At 69.2% G+C, this 15669-nt stretch overlaps 2 protein-coding genes across 4 annotated transcripts in view; one reads left to right on the top strand and one right to left on the bottom strand.

Annotated features, from left to right (window-relative positions):
* Positions 1-2472, top strand: part of PPP2R3B (protein phosphatase 2 regulatory subunit B''beta) — a 68115-nt gene extending 65643 nt beyond the window's left edge. For all 3 annotated transcript variants that reach the window (XM_058714633.1, XM_058714636.1, XM_058714635.1), the window contains exon 13: positions 1716-2472. In XM_058714633.1, coding sequence (XP_058570616.1) covers positions 1716-1866 — 151 coding nt within the window. In that variant the 3' untranslated portion in view covers positions 1867-2472. The remainder of the gene's footprint in view (positions 1-1715) is intronic.
* Positions 2473-2764: 292 nt separating this feature from the next.
* Positions 2765-15669, bottom strand: part of LOC131502987 (cohesin subunit SA-2-like) — a 66505-nt gene continuing 53600 nt past the window's right edge. The window contains exons 22-34 of the mRNA XM_058714268.1: positions 15436-15512; positions 14941-15028; positions 14568-14648; positions 13384-13476; positions 12002-12161; positions 10294-10442; positions 9414-9515; positions 6458-6609; positions 5746-5883; positions 5175-5359; positions 4663-4768; positions 4064-4152; positions 2765-3643 (exon numbers count right to left, since the gene is read on the bottom strand). Coding sequence (XP_058570251.1) covers positions 3606-3643; positions 4064-4152; positions 4663-4768; positions 5175-5359; positions 5746-5883; positions 6458-6609; positions 9414-9515; positions 10294-10442; positions 12002-12161; positions 13384-13476; positions 14568-14648; positions 14941-15028; positions 15436-15512 — 1458 coding nt within the window. The 3' untranslated portion in view covers positions 2765-3605. The remainder of the gene's footprint in view (positions 3644-4063; positions 4153-4662; positions 4769-5174; positions 5360-5745; positions 5884-6457; positions 6610-9413; positions 9516-10293; positions 10443-12001; positions 12162-13383; positions 13477-14567; positions 14649-14940; positions 15029-15435; positions 15513-15669) is intronic.

Genomic DNA, 15669 nt, shown 5'->3' with positions numbered 1-15669 from the left:
CCCTCCCCCCTCCCCCCTCCCCCCACCACGCTGAGCGGGGGGCCCAGGCAGTGATCCGGGTGGGGGGCTCCCCGAGGGGCCTGGCAGGGGGGACGCCCTGCGGGGCTGGGGTCTGAGAGGCCAGCTCAGAAATCGGGACCCAACAACCCCTCACGGGGCCACCGCAGTGGGGCATCTCGTCTTCGGTGTCTGCACCCGAGGCCCGTGGGGGGACAGGGGCGTCGGGGCCCAGGTGCGGATGCATGCCCTCTCACCCGGGGCTGACCGCGTGTGGCATCAGCGGGGCATCTGCTCCCACGAGCGTGGCTGGGCGCGCGGGGTGCACGCGGTGGGGTGGCTCAGGCACCCCAGCCTCCACACAGGCACCCGACAGGCTCAGGCGGCACATGGGCTCTCTGCTCCCGTCAGGGCTCTTCACCCAGCCGCCGCCTGCCCCCTCAGGGCCGCCTGGCCCCCGGGTCAGGGTCACACGGGGTCAGGAGCGGGGCCCGCGTACGGGAGGCACCCCCCGCCCCCCGTTCGGCGGCCACGGGGCCGCCAGGGTCCTGAGCCCCACTCCCAAGAGAGTTTGAGATCCAGCAGGGCCTGCGTCCGTCACCCCCAAACCCCTCCCCACTTGGGCCCCTGGCAGGTGCTGGCCTTCGTCCGGCCGTCGTGCGTTTCCGGCCCGTCACAGAAGCGCACCCCCACGTCCCTCCACACCGCCTCTGCGGGCCCGAGGTGCGGCAGAGCCATGCCGTTCACCGGGCTTGTGGGGGGGGCCCCCCCCCCAGGTGACCCACGTTGGGTGGCTTCCCCTCGGTTCCGGGCCGACGTGAACCGTTGCCACACCAGCCTCATGCAGGTGTGCTGTCACAAAACAGACGGAAGCTTCGATGACTCGTGTTTGAGAACCGCACCCGGCGTGGAGGTGCTGGGCCTCTCCGCGACGCCGCGCTCCCTGCCAAGTTGGGTCTCTGACTCTTCTGCCGGGAAATGTTTTGTGGTTTTCGGCACGTGGATCTTCTCGCCTTCTGTCACAGAAGGGCTTCCTGATGTTGGGGTGTCGGGAAGGTGGGGTTTTAAGATTTACTCTTGAGAGAGGGCGGGAGCATGAGCAAGGCAGGGGCAGAGAGAGAGCATCCCAAGCAGGCTCCCGGCTGTCAGCGCAGAGCCCGACGCACGGCTCGAACCCACGAACTGTGAGATCGTGAGCCGAGCCCAAGTCGAGAGTCACACACTTAGCGGACTGAGGCACCCAGGTGCCCTAAGGAGGTTCGAAACTTGCAGCATACCGCTGCGCGTTGCTGGCGACCCCCGTGGGGCTTACCGACCTTGCACTTGCCTCTTGTGGTAACCGTACCCGGTGGCCGCATAAGCATGTCGTGGGGTCGGCGGGGGCCTCTGCGCCGACAGGCACGTGGCCTGGAGCAGCACGCTTCGATCTCCTCTCCGCCGGCCTGCGGCACGGCCTAGAACGTCGGCTACGACGCCGACCGCGAGTCGGCACGCGTCCCTGCCCTGTCCCCAGTCCTGCGTGCAGATGGGTCATCCCGACCAGGGATCGCGGCATCCGTCCAGACCCAACGCTGAGTTCCGCCAGGTGGCCTTGGCGCCCACGGCCCCTGGCCACGGGCACTTCATGGAGGGCCTTCCACAGCTCGGCCCACGTGGGGGCTCGTGGGGGCCACCTGCGTCGGCCGCGCCCCAGGACACTCACGAGCCCCTGCTTGCAGGTACGAAGCCGAGCTCAGCCCCGTGGACCAGAAGCTGAGCGTCCTGAGGTCTCCGCTGGCCCAGAGGCCCTTCTTCGAGGCGCCCTCGGCCCTGGGCACCGTCGACCTGTACGAGTACGCGTGCGACGACGCTGACCTACAGCCCTCGTGACGTGCGCCCGCGGCCGGGGGTCCGGGCCAGCCGGCTGGACGCGAGGCAGCTTGTGTGTAAAAGCCAAAGCTGTTTGATTGTTGAGCTGTCTTTTATAGAAAATGAAGTGATTTGTAGGAGATGACGAATTTTTATTCGACACGAAGCGGGTCACGTGGTCATGGAGCTCCTGTCCCCGCCTGGCCAGGAGGGGCCGACCCCCGTGCAAGAACCCCTGGCTGGCGGGTCCCGCTAGCCGTCGAGTTCAGGCGTGTGGACACTTACCCGGCCTGGCCGACGGCTCCCCTCCAAAGGAGCTGCCTCGGGGTCGCGGCCGTGCGCGGACTTCTGGGTGCTGGGTGGGCCCGTGTTGTTCTCACGGAGTCGGTCGGGAACATTCCAGAAGCCCCGGGACCTTCCGTCTCGTCTGCACGAGCATCTCCGGGCGCGGCCCAGGCCACGACCCTCCGTGCAGGGTGTGGGAGGGTGCGCCCCCTCGAGCGTACTTACGTTTTCATGTACGTGTACAAAACGTGTAAAGTTAACTTTTATTTGGTGTGTATAGCGATTTAAAAACGTTTTACGAGATCACGTTTGTATTTTCAAATAAAGAAGTTAAAGACTCTCCGTGCCGGGCCCGGCTCGCCCAGCCCACAACACAGACACAGCACACAAAGGTCACAGAGAACACGGACACCAGGCAGCGACGCTACTGGGGGCACAGGGCAGTGTCACGAGGGAGACTCCGTCTGGCACGGACGGCTCTGGGGATGGGAGGCCCGGCCGAGGGTCACAGGCCCTGGGACTGGAGCGTCCAGCAGATGGCCGTCCCCGCAAGGCCTGCAGGCGAGGCGCCCGTGCTCCTGACCCCACGGCCGGGGGGGAGGGGGGGGGAATTGGGGGAGCTGGGGGGGGGGGGGGTAGCGCTTTCCTACAGCAGCTTCCCAAGTCCTGGGGACAGAACTGGGACGGAGGAGAGGGGACAGGACCAGAGGGGTGGGGGGACGAGACGTCCCACCCAGGCAGCCAACCCCCAGGCCAGGGTCCAACGCACACACGCGGGGGGGGTGGGGGGGGGGGGGGGGGGGGGGGGGCGCTGGTTCTCCGTGCAGGATGCGCGGGGGGCCGTGCCCCTCTACACAGTGGCCGAGAAGGATCTGTGGTTTGGCACCAACACGAGATTTGAAGGGCAGAAGGCCCCACCCTGCATGTCCGGGGGAGGGTGACCCAAAAGCATCCAGCCCAGGCCCCTGCCCCAAGTCCGCGCAGCCGATCTGTCTGGAGCGTCCCCGTGCTGACCAGACTACAGCCTCTCCGGGGCCCTCCCTGCCCCACAGCTGGCCCACAGCTCCAGCTGTCACAAAACGCCCACAGCCAGGCCCTGGGCTGTGACAGGAACAGCCGGCGGCCCACCCAGAGCCGCCGCACGTAGGACCGCGAGGACGAGGGACCCAGCACCATGCTCCACGGCGGAGAACACAGCTGGTTCTGGAACCGTCCAGCCAAGCACAGCAGTCGCCCGGAGAGAAAGCTGCCAGCTGGTAGGCACCTGGGTGGGCATCCCAAGGTCCCGGTCAGCGGTCACACAGCCCTCTCCCCACAGAAGGGGTTCGGATCCACGGGTGCAAATGGCAGGGGTCGCTGTCATTGCCTAGAGACCTGGAGGGCCCGGGTCGGCCGTACTCGGAGGCGACCGGCCCCCCAGCCCCAGGAGTGGGTAGCCACGGGGGACAGAACACAGCAACGGAGGGGGGAGCTCATCACGGGGTGGGGGGTTTCCTCTTCAGTCGGATCCTCCCTGGGGATGCACAGACAACCCTCAGGACCCACACACAGCAACGGAGGGGAGCTCATCACGGGGTGGGGGTTTCCTCTTCAGTCGGATCCTCCCTGGGGACGGACAGACAACCCTCAGGACCCACACACAGACACTCGGATGGACAGACGGAAAGCTGTGCACACCACCGCCCGGACCCATCCGGACCCGTTGAGCTGTCAGACCAGGAGTTGGATCTCCGGGGAGCACACAGGAGGACGCGCGCGCTCCCGCACGGGCACAGCGGCCACGGCGTCACCCGGAGCCCCCATGGCAGACGAGCCATCCCGCCTTCAGGGGCACCCTGGCAGGCAGCGCCCTGCCCCCGCCCCCCCGGGCACCCTCCAGAACCGAAGTCGGCGCCCCGCGAGGCCACCTCCCAGAGGCCTGGCCGGCACAGACCTGCACAGAGATGCCCTCCACGTCCACGTCTTCGTTGGAAGAGTTGTCCCGAATCCTCTGACGACAGGAAGTCAACGTCAAAGATGTCCCTGCCAGAGAAAGAAGGGGTTCGCTCGCCAGGGAGACCGACACACGGCCTCCAGGGACTCTGCCTCCGGTTGGTCCCTGTCCCTGTTGACAGACCCTGGGGCAGGAGGCCCCTCAGGGAGCAGGGGGACTGGCGGCCCATTTGCTGCAGGAAACAGGGCCAGAGAACAGGGGCCCCGCTGGGGCAAGAGGCGCCGGCAGGAGCGGCAGGGTGCGCTAGTGTGGCAAGAGGTGGGGAGACAAGGGGGCGGGAGGCGAGATGGGGGGGGTGTGGACCCAGAGACACATGGAAGCGACACAGCCCCCATATGAGGGCTCAGCTGCACCCCTAACACCCTGGTGCCCCGTATTCCACGCTTTGGAGGCGGAAGGGGAACAGCCCCTCCCTGGCTGCCCTCCCCAGACACAGCCCACCCCTGCCTCGGCCCCCCGCGGGACCCCACCCCCATCCCCGTCGCACCCTCCCCGCCCGCCCGGCGACAGGAGCACAGCAGCGCCCGCGGTGCGCTCACCGCTTGGACTTGCGGCCCCTGGACGGGGTCCTCGGCTCTCGGTCCCCCGCGGAGGAGCTGGCCAACGTGTCTGGTGTCCAGGAGGAGCCGGTGGCTGCGGGCAGCTCTGCACGGCAGGGAGGGTCAGCCACGGCCCGGACGCCCCGGCCCGCGCCCACCACTCCCGGCCCCTCGCCCCTCCCCTCTCCGCTCCCGACCCCTCCTCCTCCCCCACCCGACCCCCTCCCGACCCCTCCTCGCCCCTATCCTCTCTCCGCTCCCGAACCCTGGCCCCCGCCCCTCCCCGCCCCCGACCCCTCCTCCTCCCCCTCCCGACCGCTCGCCCCTCCCCCTTCTTCCTCCTCCCTCTTCCTCCTCCTCCTCCCTCCTCTTCCTCCTCCCCCCCGCCACCCTTCTCCGTTCAGGACCCCTCGCCCCTCCCCCCTCCAGACCCCCCTCCCCTACGCCTCTCCGCTCCAGACCCCTCGCCCCTCCCCCTTCCCGACCCTCGCCCCTCCCCGCCCCCTCCGCACCTTGCGGCCGCTTGCTCTCTTTGCAGATGGCATCGAACGGGTTGGCGGCCGGCTCCTCCTCCTCCTCGGTCTGGGGCACGTAGTCCGTCTTCATCAGGGACTTGCGGTACACGAGCAGGGGGTTCATATCCCCTTCCCCAAAGCTAGGTACGCCCTCGGGTATGGAGTCCTGGAAGTGAGCGAGTCTGCGGGCAAAAGAGAGGACGTGGGCTGTGGGGGAGGGGGAGGGGGCGAGGGAGGGGACCCCACCGAGGTCCTCAGGAGCCACACCCCCCCCTCCCCCTGGGGCCGCCACGGCCTGCCGGAGGGGCGCCACCCGGTGGGCGCAGGTGAGTCCTGCAGCGCGGAGCCCGGCGGCCCCGACCCGGACCAGCCCCGAGCCCTCGGCCTCCAGCGCGCGCACGGGCCGGGGCCAGGGCCGGAGCCGGGACACGCGGCGTGAACAGGACGGTCTCCCCCCCCCGAGAACCCTCCCTCCCGCGTCCGCGCCCCGCTCGCCACGACTCCCTGGTCTGGGCGCCCGCCCTCCCCGCCCCACGCCCCGCCCCCCGGGGGCTCCCCGCGCACTCACGCGGTCCCGCGCTCGGCCGGGGGGATCTTGCAGGAGAACTCGGCCAGCAGGAGCAGGAAGCAGAGGTTTGGGTAGCGCTGGCGGCCCCCCTCCGCTTCTGCCACCGGGGCCTCGGAGAAGGCGTAGGCCAGCCCGCGCCTGGGGGCGAGGACGCAGGCAGGTGGGCGGGGCGTCGGGCAGGTGCCGAGGACCCGGGGGAGGGGGGGGAACTCGCGCCTGGGGGCGGGGACGCCGGCAGGTGGGCGGGGCGTCGGGCAGGTGCCGAGGACCCGAGGGAAACATTGGGGGTGGGGAGAGGGACTCGCGCCTGGGGGCGGGGACGCAGGCAGGTGGGCGGGGCGTCGGGCAGGTGCCGAGGACCCGGGGGAAACATTGGGGGTGGGGGGAGGGACTCGCGCCTGGGGGCGGGGACGCAGGCAGGTGGGCGGGGCGTCGGGCAGGTGCCGAGGACCCGGGGGAAACATTGGGGGTGGGGGGAGGGACTCGCGCCTGGGGGCGGGGACGCAGGCAGGTGGGCGGGGCGTCGGGCAGGTGCCGAGGACACGGGGGGGGGGGGACTCGGGGGACGGGGGGGGGGGGGCTCGCGCCTGGGGGCGGGGTATCGGACCCTGGACCACAGCCCCAGGTGGGACCCAGACCACGAGCAGGGTGTCAGGTGGGGCGGTGTAGTCGGGAAGAGGGCAGTGTGGACAGGGCAGCCCCCGGCACGGACCTCTGGATCAGGTGGGCGGCTTCCCGGGCGCGGTCAAAGCCGAGCGTGAGCGCAAAGCGGCGAGCCAGCAGCCGGATGGAGTAGAAGGGGCCGCAGATTAACTCGATGGGGTCGTAGTTAAGACCGTACGTGTCCATGTGCTTCTGAAAGAGCTGGGGGATTGCAGGGACCCAGTGGGGTCAGGGACGTGCTGGGCATGGGCCAGCGACCCCGGGCTCTCAGGGTCTGGGGGTCTGTGTGCCTGAGTAGGGGGGGCGGAGAGGGGGGCACCGAGTGTCCCACGGTCTGGGAGCCCGTGTGCCTGAGTAAGGGGCAAGCACCCTGTGTCCCAGGTCTGGGGGCCCATGTGCCTGAGTAGGGGCTGGGCACCCTGTGTCCCAGGTCTTGGGGCCCATGTGCCTGAGTAAGGGGGGTAGGGGGAGGAGCCCAGGTCTGGGGGCCCGTGTGCCTGAGTAGGGGAGGCAGAGGGGGTCAGCCTGTGTCCCAGGGTCTGGGGGGCCTGTGTGCCTGAGTAGGGGGGTCGAGGGGGCAGGCTGTGTCTGAGATCTGGGGGCCGGTGTGCCTGAGTGGGGGGGACAGCCTGTATCCCAGGGTCTGGGGGGGACATGTGCCTGAGTAGGGGGGGTAGGGGGAGGCAGCCTGAATCCCAGGTCTGGGGGCCCGTGTGCCTGAGTAGAGGGTTCGAGGGGGCAGGCTGTGTCTGAGATCTGGGGACCAGTGTGCCTGAGTGGGGGGAGCAGCCTGTGTCCCAGGGTCTGGGGGGGGGCCGTGTGCCTGAGTGGGGGGGGGGAGGGCAGCCTGTGTCCCAGGGTCTGGGGGGGCCGTGTGCCTGAGTAGGGGGCGAACACTGCATCCACAGTTGCCCCCTACTCAACTTGGGGTTGAGTGTTGCCCCCTACTCAACTTGGTGTTGGGGGAGCCCCGTGTCCAGAGTCTGGATCCTGTCGTCTGCGGGGTCTGAGTTTTATGAAGGTCAGGCGGCCACGCCCTTGCCAGCACCTTCCGGGTGCAGCAGGCAGTGGGCCAGGGCGGCCCGCCCTGCACAGAGCCTGTCAAGGCTGGAGAACCGAGGGGGTGCAGGACAGGTCTGTGAACCAGGCATCTCTGCTGGAGGGTCAGCCCTGCCAGCAGAGGGGCCGGGACCCTTGAGACCTGACTGGGCCCTCCCCACGCCCGCCGCCCCCCAGTGCCTCAGGGAGGCCCCCTGTCTGGCACAGGCAGCCAACACAAGACACGTGGCCAGTGCCCCCCGCCCCCCGGGGTCGGAGGCTCAAGAGATCCAGAGAGGCGTCTTCTGGACCTGCAGCCCCCGGCCAGAGCTGAGCGAGTGCCCGTGACAACCGGGGTCCCCGGACGACAGTGCCGCTCGCTGATGACCTCTTCCGCAGAGGACAGGGGCGGGGGCTCCTGCGGGGAGCCACGCCGAGGCCAGGGTGCCGGGGGAGCACCCGCGACCGCCCACACGGGGATCGGGGTTCCCCCGCACCTTCCGGCGGTCACCCCCAGTCCGCAACGTCACATCTGCTCAGCAGCAGCTCCCCGGGCCTGCCCCGGAGGCGGACTCAACAGAAAACCAGGAGCAAGAAAGATGCTCCCAGTCCGAGAAAGCACATGCAGAGCGGGGCCCTGACGTGGCGGGGACGTGCCCGCCAACGTTCCACGCGTGCCCTGGGGCATCTGTGGGTCATCCGAACAGGTCACGTGCAGACCCGTCCCACGACGGGAGGAACAAGGCCGCTTCCCGAGGAAGAACCAATGGCAGGAAAGCATCAGAGGTAAAGGGAGGCCTCAGGGCGAGCGTCTAGAAGGTGCTCGCGCTCCAGAACCCAGAAACAGAGGCCACGGAAAACCACCGCGCAGGCTGTCCGCCAGAGACCCTGCCGGCCTGTAAGTCAACACTGGCTCTGCCACACCCTCCCGTCCTTGCCCGTCGTGACACGAGAGGCAGACACACCCGTGTGAAAACCAGAACAGAGCACGGAACAAGCCACGCTTCACGGCCACAGGTGCCACGTATGTGGGTAAGCCGACCACCACGGGATGGAAGAATAGATGCGGACGTCCTCTCACGCTGTGTCATGACAGAGGGACGCCCATCCTGAGGTTCAGTGGACGGAGCTGGGGGTGACGCCCACCCGGAGGGTCAGGGACACCCCGCCCCCAGTTCACTGTGCGAGGACACACGTGGAACCCGCCGGGGACAATCCAGCCCAACACTGGGGCACGGCGGCCCCCTGACCCCCACGACGCGGTGACGCCCCTCTGTCTAGGAAGCCGTGGGCACACGCGTCCACCTGCCGCGTGTCCCCGCAACACCCTGTGACCGCATCCTCCTTTGTCCTCCCGTCCTTGAACAGAGAGGAACCCGACACAAAGGTCCCACGACCCTGAGGTGGGGCCGACCGCGGAAGCCAACTGCGGGGGACTGAATCAGTCCCCCGAATCCACCTGCGCAAGCCTGACCACCGAGGGGGCCGTGGCAGCTGGCAGGGAGCAGATCAGGTCAGGAGGGCGGGGCCCCACGCTGTGCGTTAGTGCTCTCGAAGGTGTCCCTAGAGCTTCCTGCCCTCCGCCCACAGCCACGTGGGGACACGGCAGAGGGGGACCGTGTGTGGCCCTCCAGAGGCCTCCCCAGAACCTGACCCCAGCGCCCCTCCCGCTGGCACCCTGGTCTCAGGCCGCAGCCTCCAGAACCAGGAGGGAGAAGGGTCTGACGTTTCAGCCGCCCCGTCTGTCCGTGGGGCGTGGGACGACCCAGCCGCCAGCACGTGCCGTCCCCTCCGGCAGCTGCTCACAGGCCACTGACGCGGGTGCAGGACTCCCGAGGAGAGGGCAGCGGTGCCCACGGCCAGTGCGTCCCCGAGGGCGCCCGCCCCTCCAGGCCCGCGCGACGGTGCCTGGTGTCGTGGGGAGCAGCCACAGAGCGCCGCCCGACCTTCCGGAACAGACCGCTCACCTGCTGCAGGCACAGGAGCAGGGACAGCGCGTTGCGAAGCCTGTCATTCTGTCTCGTCCTGGTCATGGTCTCCTTGATGATGTCACCAAAGTGATGGTAATGCTGAGAGCGAAGACAGGCGTGCATCAGCACAGGGACGCGGCAAGCACAGACGCGTTACCACACCGTGTCCCCAACGTTGCGAACTCTAAGGACAGCCACGGAGCTCGAACCCCAGGACCTAGACGGATGTGGATCCCACTGGCCACCAGGCCCCGCGTCAGGGCCAGCGGGTGGGAGCACGTCCACAGGACCCGGGAAGCCGAAGCCATCAGGCAACAAGGTCCTGGGGCCAGCTGCAGTCCCAGGACTGGCTGGGCCCCTCCCACGGGGACGCTTCCTCCATGGGGAGGGCAGGGCCACCGGGCATGGAGGGCCGGGAGCAAGGGAGCGAGGCCTCTCAGAGCCACCGTGACGTGCCCCTGCCACGACTGCACCAGCCCGCAGACGCACAGCCCCGGGACCCTGCCGTCCCAAGATCGGCTGCACGCAGTCTCGGTAGTGACGAAAGCACGACACTGAGGGAACGGCTTTAAAAGACAGCACGTGATGTCCTGAGTGAAGAAACCCGCTAGACGCCAGGTGTGGGGAGAGACGACAGTGCCACAGAAACGCACACGTGACGCTAACGGGGACGCGGTCCCCACGCGCGCTGCGCTGGGCTCGTCTGCAGGAAGTGGTGGGGGCCACGAGAACCCAGGAAGACCGGGCAGCGGCCACCCGTGCTCTCCGTCCGTTTGGAATCTGTCACCCCGACTCTGTGTGTTGGCAGGACAGCAGTGGGCGGGGGAGGGGAGCCGGGCGGGGGGCTGGGGGGGGGGCAGGAGGGCCGCGCGGGCACCTTCAGATAGAACTGGTAGATTTCGGCGGCCGCGCTCAGGTCCAGCACGTTGTAGACGACAAGCTTGCAGAACACGGCCAGCATGTTCCTCCGGTGGAACAGCTCGTGGAGCTCGTCCGCGTCGTCCTCCTTGTAAATTCTGCTGGGGCCTGGGGAGACAGCACGCACCGGCCACGTCGTCCCGCGGCCCCCTCGTGGCTCAGCCGTGGGACAGCCGCGTGGCAGGCGAGCAGGGCGCGGCCGGGCACGGCGGGAAGTCTGATCCAGAGGCGCTCGCGGTCCGGGCATCGTTCCGGGGGCCGGTCGCGGGTCAGACCCGCCACCGGACGCCGTGGCCCCAACGGCACAGAGCCCGTGAGTGCCACGGGGTGCCTGTGTCTCCTGGTCCTGACCGCCTGCTCGGCGCTCCCCCAACCCTTCCGTGACCGCGTGAACACGGGAGACAGACACGTGCGGAGTGCAGCTCATCATCCCGGGTGGACAGCACCCCACGGTGCCCCGCTGCGCCCCACCCACACCTACCCTTATACCCCGGGGTTACCCCCCCATGCCCCCCGACCCCCCACCTACCCTTCCGCCCCGGGGTTACACCCCCCATCCCCCCTGACCCCCCACCTACCCTTCCGCCCCAGGGTTACCCCTCCGTCTCCCCACCACAGCCCCAGCTACCCTTCCACCCCGGGGTTATCCCCCCCCGTCCCCCCACCGTGGCCCCCACCTACCCTTCCACCCCAGGGTTACCCCCCCATCCCCCCCGACACCCCACCTACCCTTCCGCCCCGGGGTTACCCCCCCGTCCACCCCACCTACCCTTCCACCCCGAGGTTACTCCCTGTCACCCCACCACAGCCCCCACCTATCCTTCCACCCCGGGGTTACCCCCCCTGTCCCCCCACCATGGCCCCCACCTACCCTTCCTCCCCAGGGTTACCCTCCGATCCCCCCACTGCAGCCCCCACCTACCCTTCCACCCCAAGGTTACTCCCCTGTCCCCCCACCACAGCCCCCACCTACCCTTCCACCCCGGGGTTACCCCCCCCCGTCCCCCACCACGGCCCCCACCTACCCTTCCGCCCCAGGTTACAACCCCCATCCCCCCCGACCCCCCCACCTACCCTTCCGCCCCAGGGTTACCCCTCCGTCTCCCCACCACAGCCCCAGCTACCCTTCCACCCCAGGGTTACCCCCCCATCCCCCGACACCCCACCTACCCTTCCGCCCTGGGGTTACCCCCCCGTCCCCCCACCTACCCTTCCACCCGAGGTTACTCCCCTGTCACCCCACCACAGCCCCCACCTATCCTTCCACCCCGGGTTACCCCCCCTGGTCCCCCACCATGGCCCCCACCTACCCTTCCTCCCCAGGGTTACCCTCCGATCCTCCCACTGCAGCCCCCACCTACCCTTCCACCCAAGGTTACTCCCCTGTCCCCCCACCACAGCCCCCACCTACCCTTCCACCCCCGGGGTTACCCCCCCCGTCCCCACCACGGCCCCCACCTACCCTTCCTCCCCAGGGTTACCCTCCGATCCCCCCACTGCAGCCCCCACCTACCCCTCCACCCCAAGGTTACTCCCCCGTCACCCCACCGCGGCCCCCACCTACCCTTCCACCCCGGGGTTACCCCCCCCACTCTGTTCCCCCACCGCGGGCCCGCCCCTACCCTTCTTCCCTGGGGTTACCCCCCCACGGCCCTGGGGGGGCATACCTTCAGCCCCTGACTCCTCCAGAAACACGTGCTCCCTGACGAAGCTCAGCAGTTTGCCCTGCAGGATGTGGTCAGGCACAAAGAAGAGCAGCCCCAGGCCGGTGTCCTCGGGCCCCTGGTGGCTCAGGATGAGCAGCAGGTCGCACAGCAGGATGAAGGCCTGAGGGGGTGAGGGGGGGACCGAGCAGCCACAGGGACGTCATGCCCTGCCTGCCCCCGGCTGCCCCCCAACAGGCTCCCAGGGGTGGGCGACCCAGGGCTGGGCGGGACCCACAGTGCGGGGAGGGTACGGCGGCCGGCCCCTCGAAGACACCCCCCGCCTCGACCCCACCCTGCCCGTGACACAGGGTCCAACGAAACCAGCACACGGGACGCTTGGTGACGTCGAAAAGCTGCCGTCAGCCACCAGCGCACGAGGCTGACAGAGTGACGCGTCACACGCAGGCGGGAAAGACAGCCGCACACACGCAGCCTACAGGTAACAGCCAGCCACAGACGCTGCAGACCGGAAACGCAAATACACAACCGTGTGTGACCATCCCAGACACGACACGCACACGAGAAAGAAACTAGGACACCCGTGGGACCAACACAACATACGGACCAGACACGACACGCACGTGACACAACCCAAAGCACACAACACACACGCACGCGAAACACACCGCGTGCAGGTGACAGACGCGCCCCAACGCACAACACGCAGGCAACGACTCACACGGTGAGCGGAAACGTCTGCCCCATGCAGGCTCGCGACCAAAACCCGCAGTGACCAGGGGGCGCGGACACACAGTGTGACGGGGAGGGGGTCACGAAGGACGGAGCTCGGAGCCCGGAAAGGACACTCGGGCCCTGCTCCTCGGCCAGCGGGTCGGCCGCGACACGTGGTATCTGAGACCGCGACGGGGTCGCTCTCACATGCGCACGTTCACACGCGCCCCGAAGGAAGCAGCAGGTCACGAGCACACACGACACACCAAGCGCAGTGGCTTGTCCCGCGTCACGAAGCCGTTAGAAGCGCCTCCCCGCAGACGTGACATCGCCCTAAAGACTCTCCGCGTGCGGAAGCTGCCGACGCTCGGCGTCCAGGGCCCCACGCCAAATGTGTGTACTGCATGTAACCGGGGGGGGGGGGGGGGGGGGGGGGGGGGAAGGGGGGGGGGAAGGGGGGGGTGCGCACACGGGCTTATGCGAACGGGACGTTCACAGCGCGTTCGTGCGCGTAAGCGGACGCGTCACCTTGCGAGACGCGCGGTACGACGTGGAAACACCGTCACCGAAAACACGACCGGGCCCCGATCCGCACGGGCCTCTCTACCGCCCCTCCCCTTGTTCGGCCGCCCCGGGACCCGCCCCCTTGGGCGTCCCAGGGACGCACCCACCTTCTCACTCAGCACCTTGCTCTGGTGGCTCAGGTACACGCGGCAGGCCACGCAGAACTTCATCAGCCGCCTCCGCAAGTCCAGGAGCGCGTCCTGCCAGACAGCGACAGGGCAGGGGCCGCCCGTCAGGGGAGCCGGCCCTCCAGCCACAGCCTGACGCAGACGGACTGCCTTCGTCACCCCCACGTCCCCCCCAGCCCCCTCCCGTCTTTACCCCCGTGTCCCCCCCCCCCCGCGGCAACCCCCTCCCCCTTCCTCACCCCCACGTCCCCCCAGCCCCCTCCCCTGTCTTTACCCCCGTGTCCCCCCCCCCGCGGCAACCCCCTCCCCCTTCCTCACCCCCACGTCCCCCCAGCCCCCTCCCCTGTCTTTACCCCCGTGTCCCCCCCCCCCGCGGCAACCCCCTCCCCCTTCCCCACTTCCCACTGTCCCCTTCCCGCACTATCTCCCTCCCCCACCCCCCTTCTCGTCCCACTGTCTACCTCCGCCAGCCCCCGTGTCCCCCTCCCCTACCTCCCTCTGTCCCCCACACCCCTCCCCACCTGCCATCCTCCCACATGCTCCTCCTCCCCCCCCCCCCGCCCCCACCCCGTCTGTCCTTCGTCATGAGGAATTAGGGCTGAACCTCTCCAGGCAGCCATAAATACGGCCCCAAAGCACGGCTGACTTCAAGCTACCCTTGGTTTGGCCAGCAACCAAGGTCAAGGGTCCCACCCAGCAAACACGGGGCAGGTGCTCAGACAGGATCTAAACCCAGCTCCCTGTGGCAGGCGGACAGGTTGGAGGGCCGTGTCGGCCGGGGCCCTAGGTCAGCTCTTGGCTCAGATCCCAGGAGCCCAGGCCTGACCCCAGGGTTTCACACGCGAGGCAGTGGTGGGGGCGGACGCCTGTCCAAGCGGTGACCCTGTCCCCCGTCCCCAGCCTGCCGCATCCGTCACAGACAACTGGAATCCACATACTCGCACCTGCTCCCCCCCACCGCCCCTCACCTGCCCCCCCACCGCCCTGCACCTGCCCCTCCACCACCCCTCACCTGCCTACACCTGCACCTACTCCCCCACCGCCCCTCACCTGCCCACACCTGCACCTGCACCTGCACCTCTTGGCCCCTCACCCACACCCGACCCCTCACAGCCCCTCGCCTGCCCACACCCGCACCGGACCCCTCCCAACCCCTCGCCCACCTGAGGCGGCAGCCGGTCCGTGGCTGCAACAATCTGCCACAGGAGCGCATAGTAGGTGCACTGCAGTGCACAGTGGATGACCTACGGGACACGAGGCCTGTCATGGAGTTGGGGACACGGACGGGACACCCACCTGCGGATGCTCCCCTGCACAAGACCCTGAGCCCTCACCGGGACCTGCTTCCCGCCAGACCTCTCCCCGCCCCCCCCGCCCCCCCCCACCCCCTCCCCGCCACCAGGACCCTACCGGGACCCTCCTCCCCGGGATCCGTCCTTCTCCCCCAGGACCTCCCGCCTCCCTGCGCCTCAGGACCCGCTCCCACACCAGCCCCCTCCCCCCACCAGCGCCCTCCCCTGACCCCGTGGCCCTCACCTCGGTGGGCATGCTGCCCTGGTGCCTGCGCAGGGTCAGCAGACTGTCCATCTTCTCGTACAGGTTCCAGCTGCTGAGGTCGTGCGTGCTGGCCAGAAGCGGGGGTCTCAGGGCCCACCTCGGCCCGCGACCCCAGCGTCCCCGAGGCGAGCCGCCCACACCCGGTCCGCAGCCCCCGGAGCCACAGGACCACCTCCCTGCAGACGGAGGGGCACCCGCCCCGGATGGCCGAGGCGGCCCCTCCGGGGCACTGCGGCGCGGGCGTGGCCCAGGCGGTCCCGGCTCCCGCACACGCGGCTCAGGGCCCCAGACGGGCAGGACGGGCTCCCGGGGAACCCGCAGCCACCCGGCCCACCCCGGGGACACCCCTCAGGCCCTGAACGCCCCTCGCCTCACCCGGGACACAGGAACACGGCTCAGAGTGAGACAGTGCGGACGCTGCTGGGGGGTCACGTGTGCCCCCGCCGAGGGAGCCGGCCGTGTCACCCCACTCACCTGTAGAAAGCCACCAGTCTCCGCAGCGTCGAGCAGATGCGACCCATCTCATGGTGTCCCAGGAACTGGCCTTGTTTCTACACAGCAGGGAGAGGGCAAGGGGGTGGCCGCCTGACACACGTGTCCCAGGCGGGGCTCCCGGGGCCCTGGGCCCTGGCTTCGAGCCGGCCCTCCATCCTGGGAGCCTCCTCTCTTGCTACTTCCCGGAAGGCGGCTCTTTAAACTCTCCTCCGG

The sequence above is a fragment of the Neofelis nebulosa genome, chromosome X (genome assembly GCF_028018385.1).
Source record: "Neofelis nebulosa isolate mNeoNeb1 chromosome X, mNeoNeb1.pri, whole genome shotgun sequence".
NCBI classification, from domain to species: domain Eukaryota; kingdom Metazoa; phylum Chordata; class Mammalia; order Carnivora; family Felidae; genus Neofelis; species Neofelis nebulosa.
The sequence above is the reverse complement of the archived record's forward strand: the minus strand, read 5'-3'. Positions and strand labels throughout refer to the sequence as shown.